The 22,065-nt window shown below is 36.3% G+C and overlaps 4 protein-coding genes across 8 annotated transcripts in view; all 4 read right to left on the bottom strand.

The window, feature by feature from the left end:
- The window catches only part of LOC107662828 (gastrula zinc finger protein XlCGF8.2DB), a 4,024-nt gene extending 1,646 nt beyond the window's left edge, over positions 1–2,378 (bottom strand). Inside the window, exon 1 of the mRNA XM_016452945.1 lies at positions 2,276–2,378. The gene's annotated coding sequence lies outside the window, so the exon portion shown is untranslated. The remainder of the gene's footprint in view (positions 1–2,275) is intronic.
- Positions 2,379–5,729: 3,351 nt separating this feature from the next.
- Positions 5,730–7,995, bottom strand: LOC107662825 (gastrula zinc finger protein XlCGF8.2DB-like). Its single transcript, XM_016452939.1, has 3 exons — positions 7,979–7,995; positions 7,086–7,250; positions 5,730–6,860 (listed from the first exon to the last, which is right to left on the bottom strand). Exons 2-3 carry the CDS (start codon positions 7,132–7,134, stop codon positions 5,785–5,787), a joined length of 1,125 nt encoding a protein of 374 aa, XP_016308425.1. The 5' UTR covers positions 7,135–7,250; positions 7,979–7,995; the 3' UTR covers positions 5,730–5,784.
- An 841-nt stretch (positions 7,996–8,836) lies between these two features.
- LOC107662827 (gastrula zinc finger protein XlCGF8.2DB-like) lies at positions 8,837–11,205 on the bottom strand. 5 transcript variants are annotated; one of them, XM_016452943.1, is made up of 3 exons: positions 10,845–11,205; positions 9,893–9,964; positions 8,837–9,818 (listed from the first exon to the last, which is right to left on the bottom strand). In XM_016452943.1, the coding sequence occupies exons 2-3, from the start codon at positions 9,926–9,928 to the stop codon at positions 8,973–8,975; spliced, it is 882 nt and encodes a 293-aa protein (XP_016308429.1). In that variant the 5' UTR covers positions 9,929–9,964; positions 10,845–11,205; the 3' UTR covers positions 8,837–8,972. The 5 variants fall into 5 exon arrangements, with proteins under 5 accessions (XP_016308429.1, XP_016308428.1, XP_016308430.1 ...); XM_016452942.1 differs by having other exon boundaries at positions 8,837–9,808; positions 10,845–11,204; XM_016452944.1 differs by lacking the exon at positions 10,845–11,205 and adding an exon at positions 10,054–10,131.
- Positions 11,206–17,536: 6,331 nt separating this feature from the next.
- The window catches only part of LOC107662818 (uncharacterized), a 31,085-nt gene continuing 26,556 nt past the window's right edge, over positions 17,537–22,065 (bottom strand). The window contains exons 6-7 of the mRNA XM_016452930.1: positions 17,695–17,769; positions 17,537–17,598 (exon numbers count right to left, since the gene is read on the bottom strand). Coding sequence (XP_016308416.1) covers positions 17,537–17,598; positions 17,695–17,769 — 137 coding nt within the window. The remainder of the gene's footprint in view (positions 17,599–17,694; positions 17,770–22,065) is intronic.

A 22,065-nucleotide genomic window follows, 5' to 3' on the forward strand; every position in this document is an offset into this window, starting at 1 on the left:
TTCCCTTCAGAGATACATTCATATAAAACACCCGCGCCGTGTTATGATTTTGAAACGTGCAGTGCTCATGTTTATTCAACGAAGTCAAACAGCACAAATAAATCAATGTATGGGAAACTGGTAATGTATATCGAAATATCGGAAATGTGTTTACAAATCATATCACCGTTATTGAAAAAAATTATATCGCGATACATATTGATATTGAATTATTGTCCAGCCCTACTGTGGTTATACAAATAGTAATCAATGGGGCTAAGGTTGGACACATTTCACGATTCGATTCGATTCTGATTCACAAGCTTGCAATTCGATTCAATTTTCGATTCGATTCGATATCAGTTATTTTGGATATCAGGTAGAGTGTTTACTCAACCAAATTTTACTCAAGGATAAAAAAAATCATTTAATTCTGTAAAATATACCTGAGAGTCAGGTGGTGGTACTACACTACTATAACATTGAAAGTTAAAATTAACTGATTTGTGAACAATCGCCTAAATTGCACTCAATTAAATTACAATTGCAAAATTATATTTCTACTCCAATTCGGGTTTTTTTTTTATACAAACATTTAAATGGTCACTGTTTATTTGAACAGAAATGAAGTTATAATGAAAATGTTATATGATGTATTTAACAAAATGCTCCTCTCTAGAGTTAATTTTTATAACTGACTAACGAGGTCACCGAATATGTTTTTTTTCTGAGGTAAATGCGACATGACAATGTTTACCATCTGTTATATTGACGTCTTTGCGCGGTTGAAACACTGAGCGATTACATGAGACAGGAATCGGATTTCGGTAAATTGTAGCCTACTCCTCCTTTTAACATACCTTCGGATGATTATTCATCTTTATTTCGTGCTGTAACCGGTATTAAAGCGACGGAGATGGTCAGTTATTATCAGTGTCGGGGAAAGTTACTTTTAAAAGTAATGCGTTACAATATTGCGTTACTCCATAAAAAAGTAACAAATTACGTTACAGTTACTTTTTGTGGAAAGTAATGCGTTACATTACTTTTGCGTTACTTTTTAAATCTGGACAGGGCTTGCTTGTTTGTTTTTCAAATAAAAAAGTTATATTTTTGGCAAATATAAAAGCCTTTTCACACCAAAAGTGAAATGAATAAGCCTCAGGATGAAGGGAAAGTAAATTTATGTCCGTACAGTAGAATACAGAAGAAGACATATCAACACACTTCAGCAATAAAAAACGACACACGAATGTTTGTCTAGAGTCATTTTTGCTTATTAGTACGGTTGAACTGGATCATCGAAGGTCAGAAGCAAATAGAATGGGATTAAATACATAAAGCATATATGTGTTGTTTAACATTGAATTATTGCAGGTTTGCGTCATATTCTGAGTTGCATTATTTTGATTCATTTTGAGAAATACTGAATCTGTGTTTTATTTGTGAGTGAGATGAATTAATGCATATTCATATTTATTAACTACAGTAACATCTTCTGATTTCTCTCAGCATGGGGACAGGAGAGCTGTCAGTCAATAAATTGGAAAAAAAAGTAACTTGCGTTAGTTATTTGAAAAAGTAACTCAGATATTCTCTTGTAAATTAAAAAGTAATGCGTTACTTTACTAGTTACTTGAAAAAGTAATCTGATTACGTAACTCACGTTACTTGTAATGCGTTACCCCCAACACTGCTTATTATCATATATTAAACAGAACGTGCAGACCACAAATACAAGGTAGTAGATGTTGTCATTTTTCATATTATTACAGCGAAATACAAAGGAAAAACAGAAAATAATCAGGAGGAAAGGATGCAGCAGACTGAAAGGAGGATTCTTGTTATACATCTGAATACCAAGCGTTACCGTTATTTTCCTAACGTCTTAAAATACATGAAGTAAAATTTACATCTCATTAACTCAAACGCGACGAGTGAGGATTATTTGTAGCGCAAAATTACGATTTGAAATGTATTTTCAGTTGAACGTCCACAAACCGGAAGTGCCATAAACTAGTTAGAAAAAAAGGTGTACAGAATAAAACTAAAGAAATGACACTTGAACCAAGAGAAAATTTGCAATCTGCCACGCCACATTTAAGAGCATAAAAAAGACAATTAATATTATTAAAATACCACATAACTTAATGCAAGTGTTTGATAGCAGGGGCTCCACTGATGATAGTTTTATTCACACATTAACGAAAAACGCACAGATCGATCTCGAGATTTAAGAATAGAGATCGTTCAAATAGAGATCGCGATGCATCAGAAAAAAATTATTTTCACTCACCCTAGATAATACACCAATCCTGTCAATCACAGCATTAGAAACAAGTTGCGTTCATCGCATCCTTCTTCTTTCACTTTTGTGGTGGATGACAAACCAATTTGTGGTGCATCTGCGCCTCCTGCTGGACTGGAGCGCGGAGAATATTGCGATTTGACAAACAAAATAATAGGATTTTCTTGTGGTCACGTGATCCAAAATACTATCAAAACAGTAATGCTATTACAGATTTCTATGCGAATATATTGTAACATGTATTTTTGATTGCTGTGATCAAAGCTGAATTGTCAGCATCATTACTCCAGTAATTTAATCGAGTGAAACTAAAACAATCTTTTGTACAGTTGTCCTAGAGCTGAGATACATGTAAAATAAAAACTCCAGGAATATTTTTTTTTCTATATTTACTGTGTCTATGTCTATTGTGAATTGTGTTTTGTTTGTAAAGAGCAGTGTTGGGGAAAGTTACTTTTAAAAGTAATGCGTTACAATATTGCGTTACTCCATAAAAAAGTAACAAATTACGTTACAGTTACTTTTTGTGGAAAGTAATGCGTTACATTACTTTTGCGTTACTTTTTAAATCTGGACAGGGCTTGCTTGTTTGTTTTTTAAATAAAAAAGTTATATTTTTGGCAAATATAAAAGCCTTTTCAAACCAAAAGTGAAATGAATAAGCCTCAGGCTGAAGGGAAAATAAATTTATGTCCGTACAGTAGAATGCTGAAGAAGACATATCAACACACTTCAGCAATAAACAAAGACACACAAATGTTTGTCTAGAGTCATTTTTGCTTATTAGTACGGTTGAACTGGATCATCGAAGGTCAGAAGCAAATAGAATGGGATTAAATACATAAAGGATATTTGTGTTGTTTAACATTTAATTATTGCAGGTTTGCGTCATATTCTGAGTTGCATTATTTTTATTCATTTTGAGGAATACTGAATCTGTGTTTTGTTTTGTTTAATACTGAATCTGTTTTTTTTTTGTGAGTGAGATGAATTAATGCATATTCATATTTATTTTAGAACTACAGTAACATCTGATTTCTCTCAACATGGCGACAGGAGAGCTGTCAATCAATACATTGGAAAAAAAAGTAACTTGAGTTACTTATTTGAAAAAGTAACTCAGATATTCTCTTGTAAATTAAAAAGTAATGCGTTACTTTACTAGTTACTTGAAAAAAGTAATCTGATTACGTAACTCACGTTACTTGTAATGCGTTACCCCCAACACTGGTAAAGAGTGTGCAAAAAACATACTGTTATGCAAGAAAAATGTCAGACTTTGTCTGACAATAAAGCTATCTATCTATCTATCTATCTATCTATCTGTCTTCAGTGTCACATGATCCTTCAGAAATCATTCTAATATGCTGATTTGCTGCTCAAGAAATCATTTTAATATCACTTTCTTTCAAGAAAAGTACTGACCCCAAATGTTTGAACAATAGCATGTACACACACGGGAATGAATCTGATTTTAATAGACATCAAGCACCATAAAAATAGACAAAGAAAATGAAATAAAAGAACTTCACAAAATAAACAAGTAAAATGCAGGTAAAAGTTTAAGGTACCCTATTAAATTACAGAAATAATGCATTATTTTGCTTCATTAATTTCAGTAATACAAAAAAAAAAAGTCATTATTTTTTAACCTCCTTTACTGAAATAATTAGTTCCTTGAAAATCAAAAGAAAAACATATGGTTGTTGTATAGGAATAAAACATGCAAAACGTGTGTGATTTCTGGTGCATACAGCTTGTTTCATTACTGGATGAATCTCCATTTTTGTAGGAATATCTTGAATGAATGAATGCTTCAATGACAAATACATCTTTTAAGTCACTCGTCGCCACCTACTGGTGTAACGATGCAATATAATCTTTATTTGGAGTTACTTTCAAAACGTTTTGATCACTACCATAAACATATGTGTTACTATCTATAACTATAAACTTTTTTCTAATCAGTCGCGTGACTCGAGACCCAAATTTGAGGAGTTGTTACTTGAATCGACATAATCAAAGAAAACTTGCGACTCGACTTAGACTTTGACAACAATGACTCGAGACTTGACTTGAATCTCTGATCTCTCATAACATACAAATTTATGCCAAAGATTGTCTTAGGGAGATGAGAGGGTCTGTATTACTGCTACTGGAGAAAGCGTAACGGCTAACTTGGATCACGTGTGCATTAATAACCAATCACATTACAGCCTTGACGTCACTGAATTTCAGTCAGAGTTGTGCGACACTCAATCGCCGTTTACAGATACCATAGGAATGAATGAGAAAAGCCGTAAGCTGAAGCCCACCTTTCACAAAAAGTCAGTGACTTCTCTTATAAAACAGCATTTTGTTCGTGGTAAACACAAAAAAACAGTTAAATCCAAAAGTACTGTTTAGTGTAAAACATGTTGAAGATTAGCCAATAGAGCTGTTTCCTCTAAAAAAAACTTTTTATTCAGCGTAGTGAAGCCTCTCCTACATTGACATCCATTAAAAAAAAAACGGCCTCTGGTCTCGTTTGCGTTAGCATTAGCCATTACGCTTTTTCGGCTAAAGGTTGCAGGCTTGCCTTCTAGTGGCATTGCAAGTGTTCTGATAGAAGTTATGTTCATCTCATTCTTCCTTAACGTTTGTGGCAGGCGATGAAGCAAATTATGGTGCACTTGCACCCTCTACTGGACTGGAGTATATTGTGAGTCGACAGTTGAAAGCACCATAGTAAATAAATACTGCAAAGCTCTCTTTAAAACATATATTAATATAGTAAAGCTATATATGTATTAATGTAGTATAGTTACTTAAAATATTATTCATACATTTATTTTTAGTTACAAATCATACAGAACATGTTTACTTTATTAGATATTGAAAAACACATATTGAAATATTTGCCAGATATTAAAATTTGCAAAAATGACCGGATATTTTAATAACCCATGATTAATTCTGTAAAGGGAGCAGTATTCAGCTGTTTGTATGATCTTATCATTTCTGTTTCATGTAGAGTAAAACAACAGATTTAAAAAAAAAAAATTTTAAGTAGTTACTTTTTATTTGTTCATGTGCAAAACATTTTTAATGAGGCATGTATGCACCTGTTTGTAAGGTATTTAAAATACTAACACTACCATTTAAAAGTGGAATAATTAAGATTGTTTAATGGTTTTAAAGGAAGTTTCTTCTGCTCACAAAGGCAGCATTTATTTGAGAAGATTACAGTAAAAACTATTGTATTGTGAAATATTATTACAATTTAAAATAGCTGTTAAATATATTGTAAAATGTGATTTATTACTGATCAAAACGGAATTTTCAGCATCATTACTCCAGTCTTCAGTGTCACATGATCCTTCAGAAATCATTCTGATTTGCTGCTCAATATTGCTTTCTTTCAAGAAACTTTTGTTTTCTTCACACACACACACACACACACACACACACACACACACACATCTCTTAGAAAGTCCTGGTTTCTGAAGATAAAAAGCTCATTGCGACAACACAGAGTGATGTTTCTTCTTATGACTCAGCAGCTGATTTGATTGGTTGAAACTCTTCCCACACGCGGTGCAGTGATATGGTTTCTCTCCGGTGTGAATCCTCTCGTGCGCTTTCAGGGTTCCTGAGCGAGAGAACCTCTTGTCGCAGTGCGAACACTTGTACGGTTTCTCTCCAGTGTGGATCCTCTGATGCAGTTTCAAGTGCGTGGCTGATATAAACCCATTCCCGCACTCGAAACACACGTGAGTTCTCACACCGGTGTGTATCTTCTGATGCTCTTTAAAACCATCCAGTCGTGCGAAACTCTTTCCACACAGAGAACACAAGTACGGCTTCTCCTGCATGTGAACTTGCAAGTGTCTCTTTAGTATGGATGATGAAAGAAACGTTTTACCGCATTGGTCGCAGTTAAACGGCCTGACAGCAGAGTGAGTGTGAAGATGTTCTTTAAGACTGCTGACATGTGTGAAGCTCTTTCCACACTCAACACAAGTGTACGGTCTCTCTCCGGTGTGGATCCTCATGTGCTCCTTAAGGTTTTCTTTATAGGTAAAACTCTTTCCGCAGTGATCGCATGTGTGCGGCTTTTCTCCGCTGTGGATTTTGATGTGCCTCCTAATGGCTCCTGAGAGTGCAAAACCTCTTCCGCATTGAGGACACATGAATGGTTTCTCTCCGGTATGAATCCTTATGTGTCTGTTCAGGCCTGTTTTGTATGCGAAACTCTTGCCGCATTGGTCGCACGTGAACGGTTTCTCTCCGGTATGAACTCTTATGTGATCGACGAGGTTCCTTTTACACCTGAAACTCTTCCCACATTGAGAGCAAGTGAAGGGTTTCTCGCCGGTGTGAATTAGCATGTGGCGCTCAAGGCCGATTTTTTGCGTAAAACTCTTTGCACATTGAGGGCAGATGAAAACATTTTTGGCTCTTTCTCGTTTTTGGGATTTATTATTATTATTATTATCATCAGTCAGTGAACAACTCAAAGATTTTTCTCCAGGTATGAAATTATGTTTCTCCTCAAGCAGTTCTTGTCTTTCCTCTTTCACTTCCATCAGGTCTACATGAACAGGAAATTAAATAATTAAAAAAGTCCCAAAACAAAAGCTTTGCTCTAGATTTAGGACATTCTCAAATCTGGTATTATTTGCAGGTTTTATGATGTTATTTCAAAGCTCATTTGATTTTTCTAACTACACCAGCTAAATCCAATGAACTGCATGCAGCTTTTGTGACCTGGATGTTCTTCAGCCTCATTAATGAAGGATCAAGAATAAACACCAACCTGTTTCTTCTTCAGTGTGTTTCATTCTGCAGGGTTCTGGATCTCTCATGTTCTCTCTGTCCTTCAATAAACTCTGTCTCTGCAGATTTCACTTCTTCCTGATGGACTGGATGCTCATCTTCAATGTTCCAGCATTTATTGTTGAATTGTTGTTAGAGGAACGTGCTGAAGATGTGATTGTTATCACTGTACAGAGCATTATGTATTCATCTTTGTATATGATCTAAGTATATATCATGAATTCTTATACGATCTTTTCTTACACGTATCTGCACCCTAATTAACATATAGATTAGGGAATACAGAACTAATGTACTATCGTTCAAACAACATTACGAACTCGCGAATTATCGTTTGGCATCAGTATGAAATCAGTGAATTATCTAAATCATCTAAACTGCGTGTTATCTTTACTTTCAGGTATGTCCTACTCTTCAGGGAACTACGTACTTCGGGAAATTGCTAGCATAATAATACTGACCGTTGCGTGTTGCGTTCAACTGATCGACCGTTACCGCCGTTTTCAAACAAAGAGCGCGAAACGCTGAAAACAAATTACCTCAACAGAATCTCTTTTGATAATTATTTGAAAATCATCTATATTTGAGCTCTCACTATAAGACTTTTGGAATCATTATAAATATTATGTATTTCCATCACTTTTCGACTCAAATATACTGTTATTGTTATTAATTTAGTATGCCGCCTACATATAACTAAGAAATAACCGTTTGTGAGTATGAAACATTAAAATAAATGTTCCACGATTTCCATATAGAAAAATAAAATGACTTTTTAGAATGATATAAATAATATCAATATTTCGCTGACAGTATCTTTGTTTACACTGCAATCTGACACCACTTAAAAAAAAACATCAAAATGAAACCTACTTCATCTTCACAGCTCCTCCAGCATCATCTTCTTCTACGTTTCATTGCGAGACACAAAACAGTCGAAGATACGTTTCCGCCACCTACTGGATTCGAAAATACAACGCAAGGACTTGATAAACGCCTTCTGCAGAGCCAGAAAAGTGTACCTGAAATGTATTGTGTATTGATTTGAAATAAAAGACACGTAAAGCCTGTTTAAAGGTTTTGGTTTCCATTTGTGAACAGCTACGTTTCTCCTCCAATCTCACCAACTTGTGCTTTCTTCATGTTCGCCGCCAGGTATCAGCACGACATAAACAAAAATACTGAGTGACTTTTTTATTTATTTTTTGTCAGATAACGGAATAAAGAGGAAAGAACTGCTGCAAACACATAAAACAAAAAAATCAGCAGCAAGATTATAAGAGATGCCCATGTGTATCCATAATTCAACAGTAATTCATCAAATTTTCACAACCCTTATGAAAATTAACCATGGTTTCATTGTAGTAAAAGTGTGGGAACCATGTTTTTTTTTTTTCGGGCGTATTGATTACCATTTGTATAACCACAGTTTTGCTACAAATACCATGGTGAAACTATATGGTTAGTGCAGCAAACCCATGGCTAATTTGTGGTTACCATGGTTTAACTATAGTAACCATGTTTTTTTTTTAAGTTTAATTTGTAGTAAAACCTTGGTTAATTTTCGTAAGGAAAGGCATTATTTAAAATCAACAAATGCTTTAATAGAAAATGGCATAACACCCCTTATTAAGTTATTCCACAGTTGAACACTGCAGGGTTAGTGAAATAAAGTGAGTTGACATCTGGTCATGTGATTTTTAATGAAGACAAACACATAGTATAGACCTAGTGATAGAATGGTTTATTTACAGTATTCAGATGCGATGTTGAAACAAAAGGTTTGGTGTAAACAAGAAAGCCACTCTTACTCTTTTTGGGATTCAGATTCCCAAGATACCTTTGGATCATGCATTTTCCACGTGAATCAGTAGATGATTTGATCACTTATTTCCATATGGCTCTCAGTGGTGTGGCTTTTCTCGTGTGCTTGCAGGTGCGGCGACTGAGCGAAACTCTTCCCACAAAGTGAGCACTTGTAAGGTTTCTCTCCAGTGTGAATCCTCTGGTGCTGCTTGAGTTGATCGGATGTAATAAAAGCCTTCCCGCACTCATAGCACACGTGATCCTTCACACCACTATGGACCTCCTGATGCCTTTTAAAGCAGTCCACTCGTGCAAAACTCTTTCCACACAGAGAACACAAGAAAGGCTTCTCACCCGAATGAACTCTCAAGTGTCTCTTCAGTGCAGACGCAGTAATAAAATCCTTACCGCATTGATCACAGTTAAAAGACCTCTCTGCGGCATGAGAGAGCTGGTGATCTTTGAGACCGTTGATGTGTCGGAAACTCTTCCCGCATTGTTCGCAACTGTAAGGCCGCTCGCCAGTGTGGATCGTCATGTGAAACCTGAGCTTTTCCTTGCGTATGAAGCTCTTTCCACACTCTTGGCACGTGTGCGGCCTTTCTCCAGTGTGGAGTTTGACATGCCGCTGCAGGTTTGTGTTCGTCGTGAAGCTCCTTTCGCAATGCAAGCACGCATAAGGCTTTTTTCCAGTGTGGGTTATCACGTGCCTCTTGAGTCTCGTTTTACACGCCAAACGCTTTCCACACCACTCGCACGTGAAGGGCTTCTCTCCAGTGTGGATTTTTACGTGCCTGTCGAGTCTTTCTTTACACGCAAAACTCTTTGTGCACACGAGACACGCGAACGGTTTCTCTCCGGTGTGGATTCTTATGTGGCGCTCGAGTCGTGATTTACCTGCAAAACACTTTCCGCATTGAGGACAGATGTAAGACTTCTTGAATCTGGTTGTGTTTTGTGAGAGAGTCAAAGGATTTTCACCAGTGATGGAGAGATGATGTTCCTCCTCCACCTCATTCAGGTTTTTAAATTCCTCTTTCACCTCCATCAGGCCTGAATGGACATAACAGAACATTGTAAAACTGGGAAGGGAAAATACATAAAAACAAAGCTACACACTCAAGTATCACATTTTACGTCACCTCTACTGTTCCAAACATTAATTCAAGTTGCATAGCTAATGTCCCCTCCAGAAGTCTGAGATCCGCTAGTGAGCGACGCCTCGTGGTACCATCACAGAGAGGCTCAAAATCACTTTCCAGAACATTCTCGTTCACCGTTCCTGGCTGGTGGAGCGATCTTCCCACCCCTATCCGGAATGCAGAATCCCTGACAATTTTCAAGCGACGGCTGAAAACTCATCTCTTTCGAAGCTACCTGACTTCATCATAAAAAATAAAAAAAAACATTATATCTCTTTATTTATTCCTTCTCTTTCTAGCTTGTACTTATTTGAACAATGACTAAAAACTTGGTATTACAACCACTTCCTGTGTCTGTTTGCCTCTTTAAGAAGAATCGCTTTATGTATCCCCCAATTGTAAGTCCCTTTGGATAAAAGCTCCTGCAAAATGACTAAATGTAAAGTGCAAGGACATTTTGTCATGTATCGGTCCATGTTATTTGATGGTGTAACTATTTTGAGACCTCCCTGATAGCACACGTACATCACAGAGACGTCTGCCAGACGTATGGTTTAGAGTGTTTGGTCATCTGCAATATGTCTATAGGACGTTTCCTATCAGATGTCAAATAGACGTTTATTAGATGTCTTTAAGATGTTTATGATTTAGAATGTATGTAAAACTGACATCTTAAAGACGTCTATCAGATGTTTACACAGTAGATGCTCTCCACATCTTTAACAGACATCTTACATTAGTATGTGTGCTATCTGGGCTTAGTTTCTTTTCAGTGAAGAATAAACACCAACCTCTTTGTCCTTCAGTGTCTTCATTAGGTTTAATACGGCAGGATTCTGGATCATGTTCTCTTCAATAAACACTAATTTTTGCATATTTCAGTCCCAAGCCCATATATGACAGGCCAGATCGCTTTATCGAGCTGTTTACGTTTTGCAAAATGTCGATCAGTTTCAGCGATATATATCCGTTCCGGTACACGCGGCCGCAATAGAGCGTAAAATATTATGCGTTCCGAATGCGTGTCATGATTGTAACAAATATACAACCATCAAACAAACATATTTCAGTAGCGTCTGACCGGTCCGGAAGAAGCGTTCCATATGGCCACGCCCATTCTTACGTACAAGGGCTACGTTTCATTCGCTCATCTGGTCTCTCCAGTAACTGGTCTCTCTTCAGCTCGCTTGTTGTTCGTTTATCAAGTGTCTAAATTGTTTCTCATCTCAGAATGATTTCAGAGTTTCTCTAAAAGCTTTATGTTTCAGGAACCGATCAGCTGCTATGAGTGTGTGCGTAAAAGTGTTATCTGATGTTTTCATATGACTCATAAACACAATCAATAAATACAAACATATTGATCGATGTTGAATATCTGTGCCAGGAACAAGACACACTGCTGTAATCATATCAAATGTTTATTATAGAATAGAATAGAACATCTAACAAATTTGCATTTACATTTAGCAGATGCTTTTATCCACAGCGACTTAGGACAGACAATTTAGGGCTGTGCGATATTGAAGAAAAATGCGATATGCGATAACTCATTAAATAATGCGATACGATAATGCTTAAAGTGCCACATGCTCAGATGAAACAGCTTTACTCAGCTGTTGCTGAGTCAGTTCTGTGAACTTCTATAACTATATTGTATCATATGGTTATTTGTATGTACGTACCAAGAGTTCCTGTAAAACCACAACACATTCCTTGTGTTTGCACACACTTAAGTGGTGAATAAAGCTCATTCTGATTCTGATTCTAATAAGAAAGCACCCCTACAACAACTTCTGAAAGTGAACGGTAGTGTTTTACTCAAGCATTACATAAAAATGTCATTTTAACATGAGTTTAGGAACTGAATAATAAAACGGAAAAATAAAACACTGCTTAGTATTTTCTCTTTGAATTAAATATGCACTGATTCTTATTTAATCTACAAAAGTTATTTAGGTAAGAGCAGTGAGTGATTTTCTCTGTCTTTTGTTCATGGCCCCAAATATTGCAAGCTGTAGTGATATGCATATTGCGATATGTACATTTGCGATATATACATATACATATATATATATATATATATATATATATATAAAAATAATAATAATAAACATATAATAAAAAGAAAATAAGTAGATAGAACAGAAAAAAAGAAAAGAGAAAGCTAGTGTTAAAGGCCTTTTTTAAGAAAACAAGCAGTTAGAAAACGAATAGAGAGTGCAAGTGTTAGAGGGTCATGTGTTTTAAAAAAATTTAAAAAATCAATAAAAAAAAAGAAAATAAATAGATAAAATAGAATTAGAATAGAGTGTGCTAGAGTTAGAGGGTCAAATAAAGATGGAAGAGATGTGTTTTTAGCAATTCTTGAAGATGGCTAAGGACTCAGCTGCTCTGACTGAGTTGGGCAGGTCATTCCATCAGGAGGGAACATTTAATTTTAAAATCCGAGAATACATTTATGCATTCAGCAGATGCTTTTATACAATGTGACTTACAAATGAAGACAACAGAAGACATCAAAACCAACAAAAGAGCAATAATATGCAAGTGCTGTGATAAGTCTCGGTTAGCCTAATGCAGTACATGTAGCAAGGTGTTTTTTGTTTTTTTTTATATGTAAGAAATATAAAGAAAACAAGTAGACAGATATTAAAATTCAAACTAACAAACAAAGTTCAGATCAAGTATTTTAGGAAGAGGAATACAGAAAGGCTGTAAAAATCCTCTTCTGGATCTGATGTTATAAACCAGAACCAGGGTCACAACTGCACATTTGCTGAGGGGTATGCAAGATCAGTGCTGGCGCCCCCCTGTATTCTAGCCCCTAACCCCTGCAGAAAACTCCCTGCAAGCAATTCATTATTCATTCACCTCAAAGTTTTTCATATTTTTGTACATTTTTATATTAAATGAGAACACTGTATGTAAAATTCGCTTTAAAGAACATTTGTATTTTTTCATTTTTACTTATAGAGACAATTCATGGAAAATTTGCCATGCTTAAGTGGAAAAATTCTGCAACCTGGTAGAAAAACAAATACCATTAAAATGAATGTCATGATATTCTCACTACGACATCTAGATGGCAGCAGAGGATCATTCAGTCTAATTTACCATTTCCACTCCATGATATTGCACTTTTCACGTTTTGCTTTTAGATTTATTGTAGCAGCCTTATATTTGTTTATTGTGCTTATTTTATTGAATTCAAGTATTGTATTTAATTTACCTTAAAATATATTTCTTTATTTCAATACATTTGTTATTTAATATTTATTTGTGTTTATTTGAGTTTGTACTCTGTCTATAGGTAAATGGTACCGATTCACAGGTGCACTATAGGATTAATGAAGGAGTGCAGACCAATCAGATTGTGGGGTGCCCACACACTCAAAGGAGCAAGTGAACTGTTGGACTTTATTTTGCCTGTTTTGCATGTATTTTAAGACATTATGAAATCCCTAATATAACATTTAAAAATCATTTTTTGTTAAAGTTTAGCATTGTTTTGTACTGAAGTATGAAGTAGCAAGAGTTCTGAAACCGGCAATTTTCTGCAAAACGTGGCTAGTTTATATTGTTAACAATCTTCTCATTTCCAATCAAATGTAAATCAAACCCTAACCCTAACCCATTCACAAGCATATCGTGACTTTTATTTAAATTTTTTGAGTAATAGAGATACACAGAAATGAAGGGATATAATGTTAAACACTTTGCCCTCTTCATAATTTACAATGAAAAAAATAATAATAGGGTAAGTTTACCTATTTCTGTTAGTTCACTTAGACATTGCTGTCCTCATTAATGCATTGTTTTTCTTTTCCCCTCAGTCTTTTCTGTTCTGCGCCCCTGAACGTTTCTCTCCTCTATTCATTTTGGTCACGTGTCTGTGACAGTAATGTATCGAAGGGTGAGCGGTTGGTATGTACTCAGTTTATAATAAATACTTTTTTTTAACTCATTAAAAACCTTTAAAGGGGTCATCAGATGCCCATTTTCCACAAGTTGATATGATTCTTTAGGGTCTTAATGAAAAGTCTGTAACATCGTTTGGTTCATTTCTCAATGGTAGTGTAAAAAACACTTTTTTACCCTGTCAAAAACAGCTCTTTTCTGAGCAAGCCGTTTTGTAGCATTTTCCTTAAAATGTTAATGAGCTCTGCTGACCCCGCCCCTCTCCTCCGAGCTGCTCTCTGAGGGACTGTTTACTTTAGCTGCATTCATCGTGAAACTTGCTAATTAGCACATTATTAGGGAAAGCGATTTGCAAAGATTCATTAAAAAAACCTTAAACTCACTTCGTCTTTAGGTGAAGCTGGATCATAAATGATTCGCGCCAACATAGGCGCATTTATGTAGATCGGGGGCGCATTCCCTTCAAAAACAAATGTAATCCTCTGCATCTTCAGCGGCTCAGGTGTCGGGAGTAAATGACGACTGCTATGTTCATTATTACATCCAACAACAGAACACCTCAATCTCTTAGGAGTCATTCTTGTCTACAACTGCTCCGGCGGTGAAACAATGGCGGACTGATGACAGTCACTCAGGGCGGAGCTAAGGTAAGACGCCAGTCCAGTCTGTGCTGAAACGCTACTGTCAATCAAACTATCGTGGGAGGGGCATCTGACAGGCATCTGAGATCGGTTCGATTTGAGAAAGGGGTAAAGATTTTAGTAGATAAAAAAAAAAAAAAAAACACCGGGTGGATTTTTATCATTATAGGGTGGTTGCATACACACACTGCCAACACATATTTCAGTTCAAACAACTTGTAAAAGTGCATGTAGCATCCGATGACCCCTTTAAAAAAAAAAATTTTCATTACAACACAACAGTGGACAGAGTCTGAGGAATAAAAACATGAAACACGAGTTCAGCTCAGTCAATAACGTTAAATATCGGTTACAGCTGTTATTCTCTTTAATCTTGTTAATCTTATTTGTCATAGATTTAAAGTAGATTGAATTAAATATGCTGTAGTAACATTTCAATTTATAATTTCAATATGGAAATTTATTTTTTAAAAACTATTAAATCATTATCACATTCGAGATTTTATTTTAACTTATGTCAGATTGTTTGTAAAATGCTGTAAATTTGACCAGTTATGGTTCCTGTTGAGATTTCTTTACATTTCAATAGTTTTGAAAAAAAGGAATAAAGCCCAGAATGCAGAGTGCGATTTATTTTGCGATACTAAGCAGCTAATTATTTTGCTTTTACAGGACTATTGACCAAATTAAAGGGGTCATATGACGTTTTGTATTTGGTGTAATGCAATGTGTTTATGCGGTTTAAGGTTCAAAAAACACATTATTTTCCACATAATGTACATTATTGTTTCTCCTCTATGCCCCGCCTTTCTTAAACGCATCGATTTTAAAAAGCTCATCGTTCTGAAAAGCGAGGTGTGCTCTGATTGGCCAGCTATCCAGTGCGTTTGTGATTGGCTGAATACCTCAAGTGTGTGACGAAAATGTTACGCCCCTCACCATACTGTGATGCCATGTCCTGGCGCGACGAGACAAAACCAATAAAACCCATTACAAACGAGGCATTTGTTGCATCCAGTGGGGACATGATTACTCATTATAATGACTTATACTGTCTTTTTACGCGTTGCGTATCGCGCCGAGTAAACATAAGAAAGGAAAAATTGAAATCGCATCATATGACCCCTTTAATAAATACGTGAATGGGAAATATTGATTTGACTTTAAATTATTCTATAACTGTATATATTCTGCGAACATTTGTAATGTCAAAACCAAGTGTGCCGCATGAGAGAAAAGTGAAGCCAGGGTGTCTCGATCGCCCCCTGGTGACTGGCTGCAGAATAGGTCATAAACCCCGCCCTCCCCATGTAATCTAATGGGACGTGAGACAAACTAAATAATCAATTTACACTTCAAAGAAATTTTTTCCAAAGATGGTTTCCGTCATTTTAGGTAGTTCTTAACATGCTGATGTATGTACAAGTGTCTAACAATTTTGCTTTTAACTAGTTATTTGATGCTATAAAAATGGGGTGTGGTGTTATGATTATGAGCTTGTGATTGGATCTGCAGGAGTTTGGGTGGGACTTTTGATTCCATGGCTCCACCTCACGATCACTACTGCTAAGACCCAAATTACTCCAATTTACATAATTTTCCCAAAATGACAGCGGCCATATTGAGAATGTTTTGGCTTCACTTTTCTATAGTGGAAGGAAGTGGAGATACGTCGTCCATATTTTTTTTAAGTCTATGGTCAAAACAAATGGCTCAACAAGGCTACAATACTCAATATTAATACTGAAGTAATAACTGAGACACAAGATGGCGGTAGATGCGTTTGTATGAATCAAGAGTGCGCGAGTCCGCGCCTGAACCAAATATGCAGTCTGAAAAAACAGTATGGACAACAGCGATTATTAGGAAATACTTGAATTTGGCGATTGACCAATCAGAATCGAGTATTCCACAAAGCCGCGTAATAAACGCTAATATCAGCGCTGCTGTACCTGAACATGTGTGACAGAGTTGAGTGATGTCCAGATGTTGAGTCTGCTTGCTGATGGGATTGTTGAGCACACAGCTGTAGCTGTTTTTATCCTGATATTCCACCTCCAGAGGTAGAGAGAGACTGATGCTGAGATCAGACACACTGATGCTGGACAATAAACTGTTTCCTTTGAACCAGGAGAGAGTCACATGACCCACATTAAACACTGAACACACCAATGAACAATATGATGGTGATGATGATGATGAAGAACAGTATCTGCTGAAGACAGGAACAGGCAGACAAGCTGGAAAACATGAGAGAATAAGTTAGTCAGTGTTTAATGTAGATTCTGTTAATCTTCATCTTAATTATTTTCCTAAACCCTCAAAATTGTAATTTTGGATGTGCCTGAAATGGGCCGCACCATTGACATTACCCGAGCAAAAACACTCATTCATTCAGGACATGTATTTATTGCACGGAGGGAGGAAGAAAGAACATAGGCCTAATGTAAGTGTTAAAATATGTGCACAGCTCAGTTGAATGAAGTTTGTCCTTTTTAACTTGATGCAACCTTTTTAACTGCATGTACGAAGTCAAATCTTTGCTGAATTAACTACAACATTAATGACAGAAACTGAAATAACAGCGCACAGTTTATCTGTCAATCAGATGCACGTGAGACGAAAAGCGTCGGCTGAAAACCTGTCGTCATGCAGAGCTGTGCCATAAAATGTTCAGAATAAATAAATACAGTTAGAATTTCAATCATCATGCAGTGAAGGCACCATGAGCCAGAAAAATATAACAAACATGAAAGTTTTTTTACTATTCTGGGAAGACAAGTTAGATTAGCATTAGCTGGGATATACAGGCCATGATATTCTATGGTAGTCCATTCATGGAAGCGTTGTATTATTGCTGTATATTTCATGAATTGGTAACACTGCATTAATGACCCTCTGAATGCCGTAATTCACACCCCGCTTTATTCGACAGAACAGAGAACAGTAGGGAGAGAGGACGAGGTGTGCACACACTCTACAAATTCTGAAAATTCAAATGCAAAGATTAAATAATCAAATTCTGTTCTAAAAAAGCAAAGGCAACTGGTAAGTTGGTAAGTGAATCTGCAATGTGGCCCACCATTGGCCACCATCTGTGAAGTGACCGAATCTCCCTCCATCACTGACACTGACTTCACTGAATCAGCAAACAAACCTGAAGAACAAACACAAACAGGGTTTGTCACAGTACAGTTTTTTCTTTATTATTATTATTATTATTATTGAAGTAAATAGTTATATGCTCAAATATCATTCTCAAACAGGATCAAATAAAAAATATGATGGTTTTAAAACTGAACGGAAGTCATGCACAGAAAACACTTTTAATTCAGACGAGAATCACGTAACAACTGAAACTAAAGCAGTGAAAAAACTGCTGCTGTTTGAGCTTCAGTGTTAATTTCTGCGATTAATATTGTTGTTTAACGAGTTAAAAATGATCGAAGCTTCATCATGTAACTTTTGGTCCTCTATCAGTTAAAAGTAAACACACTGTACGTGTATCTAGCAGAAGAATATTGGGATCTCATTCACTAAGCATGAACACACACAAATTTGTGCATGAAATCTGTGTACGAACGTTTACAATCGGTTTGTTCGTAAAGCCGTTGGTTGGAGATGGTTTGGGTGTGTTTTATGCAAATGACTAGTCTTGAGCACACAGACGCTAGTTTAGTATATTCTGAATTCACTAACATTAGAACTGAAAAATGGCAAAGCTCAGCGCCCTTAACCCACACTAAACCCACACTATCTCAGCGCTTCAGAGCGGTATTCAGAGGCTAAGCGTATCCCATCATGCATCACGTTCAGGAACTCGAGTGCACCAAAATGCTGCAGTGTAAGTTAATTTTAATTATATCATATATATTTTGTGTTGCACATTTTAATGGTACAGTGATGAGTATGTGTCTTTTTAAAACATTTGCAACTACTTTTTATCACTTAATTAGAATTATTACAGTTAAATTGTCACATAGGTACTACCGAACAGAAATGGACAAGCTTATTTTAATCACCAAAATGTGAATCACATGCGATATTTAACGCGCAACTTATCAGTAAAGCCGGTTCTGTAATCAGCGGTAAATCTCCATCACCTGCGGGCTTTCACATTGAGCAGCATTAACTACACAGAGCCATTGTTCACTGACGAGCTGCGCTAAACCACGTTTGATTACAGAACCGGCTTTACTGATAAGATGCGCATTAAAGCCTCTGAGGTCATCGCTGCGCATGCGCCAGTGAATCTCGTGAAAACCAACGTTAACAGGTGCAAAGGAAGCAAAGTTTCTTTACTTTAGCAAAGGAAAACAAGTCTCCTCTTAGCTTATATCGAAATCCTCCAACATGTGAGAAGCATGCAACACCCGCTGAGTGCCATGAAACAGCTTGAAAGATCAAAGACAATTTTTAATATAACTCCGACTGGATTCGTCTGAAAGAAGAAAGTCATATACACCTAGGATGACTTGAGGGTGAGTAATTTATGGGCTAATTTTCATTTTTGGGTGAACTAACCCTTCAAGATGGATTTTGTGCTCCAGGGTCACATTTAAGTTTTTATTCCACTCTTTGTATAGCCTACCAGTCATTGTTAAATGTAAATGACAAACATGTTTATTTATGGGGTTAGATCTCTTCCACAATTTTCCCAAAAGTGTATTTTGCACGCGCAAACTGAATTTTGTGGAGAAAATGTTCGTCTCGCAAAGAAAAAAGTATTTTGAGTGCACGAAAATCAATTTCGCATTTAAAATATGTTTTTGGATGTGTGCAGACCTTCTCTTTTGCGCGTGCAACGTTTCACTAGCTTGCTCCCCTGATGCCCACCCTCAGTGCCCTTTAAATGCCAACAGCTCGCTTGCTCAACACAACCCAGCGTTACAATATATGCCATAATTCCAGCCAATCAGAGATGAGGCTGCTAAATTCTGATTGGCTGCCTTGACAACCAATCACAACATTCCCTGTATTACCGACGACAGCGGAAGAGGAAAATACAGTGCGTGCATAATTATTATGTAAGTTGATATTCTGGTCATATATTTTTCCAAGCACATTTTACCAAGTTCAAACAACATCAATCTTATTAACTACTATTAATCTTGTATTTAATCATTTATAACTGATATATAATTATTCATGAAGGTTGGAAGTGAAAAATGTCTTATATTCAAGTGCATAGTGTGCATAATTATTAAGCAGGTTTTCTTCAGATAAAAGGTTTTCTACAGATAAAATGAGCCAAAACTTTTTAGATTTAACTCAGACTGAAAGTCAAAAATTCTTAAATGCCCATGAGAAATATTCAAAACTAATGCAATAATAGAAATTGCAAAGTTAATGCATGACCATTGGACAGCAAAATGCTCAGTGGGTCAGCAGGGTCAGTCAAAAACATGTGGAGAAGAAAAGATGCATGTTAACTGCAAAATAATTAGGAATTAAGGTAAAGAATTAGGTGTAAAATCACCAGGAACAATTTAGTCTCCAGGGCCACCATTTTCCAAAACTGCAACCTACCTGGAGTCTCCAGAAGTACAAGGTGTCAGGTTCTCAGAGACTTAGGTTAAAGGTGACATATCATGAAAATCTGACTTTTCCAGGTTTTAAGTGCTATAATCATGTCCCGGGTGCATCTACTAACCAAGGAAACGTGAAAAAGATTAACCCAGTAACTTTGTTTTGGGAAGCCTTTTTCTGCAAGCGTCTGAAAAAACGAGCGCATCTGATTTTGCTCTCTTGGTGATGTGGCAAAGGTCTCTCATTATAATATTACAGCCCCTTAATCTGTAAGTTTCCACCCATGGCACCGTCATTTTGATTTCGCAAGCGACAACGGTGCAAAACATGCTAACTGTTCTGCCTTTGGCTGCACAGGACACTATTTAGAGTCCCAGCCTCAGAGGAGACAAGAGAGCAGTGGATTTAATGATTTATTTACTGTATATTGCTGCTGCCACACAGATCTTACATATTGTAAAAAGGGGCATAATATGTCTCCTTTAAGTAAAGAATCCTAAAAAATTACCCCTACTTAAGAATCACATACCGAAGTGTAGTAAAATACTTGAAGACTGATTTTTTATAGGCTATATAGACTAAGTTGAGAGTGACTCTTGAAGGACCAGCACCACATCCTCTTTTACCACTGTTTGAATAATTTATCTTCCAGAATCTGGGAGTTCATGTTTAGTCCATCTTGAGATTTTATCTGTAAAAGAAAACCTACTTAATAATTCTGCACACCTGAATATCAGGTGTTTTTTCACTTCCAGCCTTCATGAACAATTATATATCAGTTATAAATGATTAAATACAAGATTAATAGTAGTTAATAAGATTGATGTTGTTTGAACTTGGTAAAATGTGCTTGGAAAAATATATGACCAGAATATCAACTTACATAATAATTATGCACGCACTGTATTTTCCTCTTCCGCTGTCGTCGGTAATACAGGGAATGTTGTGATTGGTTGTCAAGGCAGCCAATCAGAATTTAGCAGCCTCATCTATACAAGATTAATAGTAGTTATTAAGATTGATGTCATTTGGAATTCATAAAATGTGCTCAGAAAAAAATATGATCAGAATATGAACTTGCATAATAATTATGCACACACTGTATTTTTCCTCTTCCGCTGTCGTCGGTAATACAGGGGATGTTGTGATTGGTTGTCAGAGCAGCCAATCAGAATTTAGCAACCTCGACTCTGATTGGCTGGAATTATGGCTTATTCAGGGTTTAAGCAAAATAAAATCCTGAGCCTGAACTTTTTTCCGGGGCGTTGGGGGTTTAAGGGCCAACACATACACAGGGTTATTTGGCAAACAAAAAAAGTAAATTAGTAACGTATCTGCCATTGCCATTAGCCCTTGACAGGCTCAGACTACAGATTATGGTGGGATATTTGAAACAGCAATACCAAGAAAGGTTACTCACTACAATATGGTGCAAACACATGTAACATTTAGGATGCTTTTGATATCAAGTTTTGCTGGTTAGCTTTGTCCTTGACAGGTTACAAGATGACCTACAATCTAAAACATGAAATTTCTGAAATTGTTTTGTTCAAAAGAAATAATGGTAAATTAAATACTAGGAAATGAATATAAAATGGGAAATATACAAAGACAGTTTACTACAGAAAACTACAGTTTAAACAAAAACATTAAAATGGTCCAAGAACTTGTAACTTAAACAGGGCGTTGGGGGTTTAAGGGCCAACACTTACACAGGGTTATTTGGCAAACAAAAAAAGAAAACTATTTTCCTTGAAACTAATTAGTAACGTATCTGCCATTGTCATTAGCCCTTGACAGGCTCAGACTACAGATTATGGTGGGATATTTGAAACAGCAATACCAAGAAAGGTTACTCACTACAATATGGTGCAAACACATGTAACATTTAGGATGCTTTTGATATCAAGTTTTGCTGGTTAGC

This window comes from Sinocyclocheilus anshuiensis, unplaced genomic scaffold, assembly GCF_001515605.1.
Source record: "Sinocyclocheilus anshuiensis isolate Anshui unplaced genomic scaffold, SAMN03320099.WGS_v1.1 scaffold1815, whole genome shotgun sequence".
Classification (NCBI taxonomy): Eukaryota; Metazoa; Chordata; class Actinopteri; order Cypriniformes; family Cyprinidae; genus Sinocyclocheilus; species Sinocyclocheilus anshuiensis.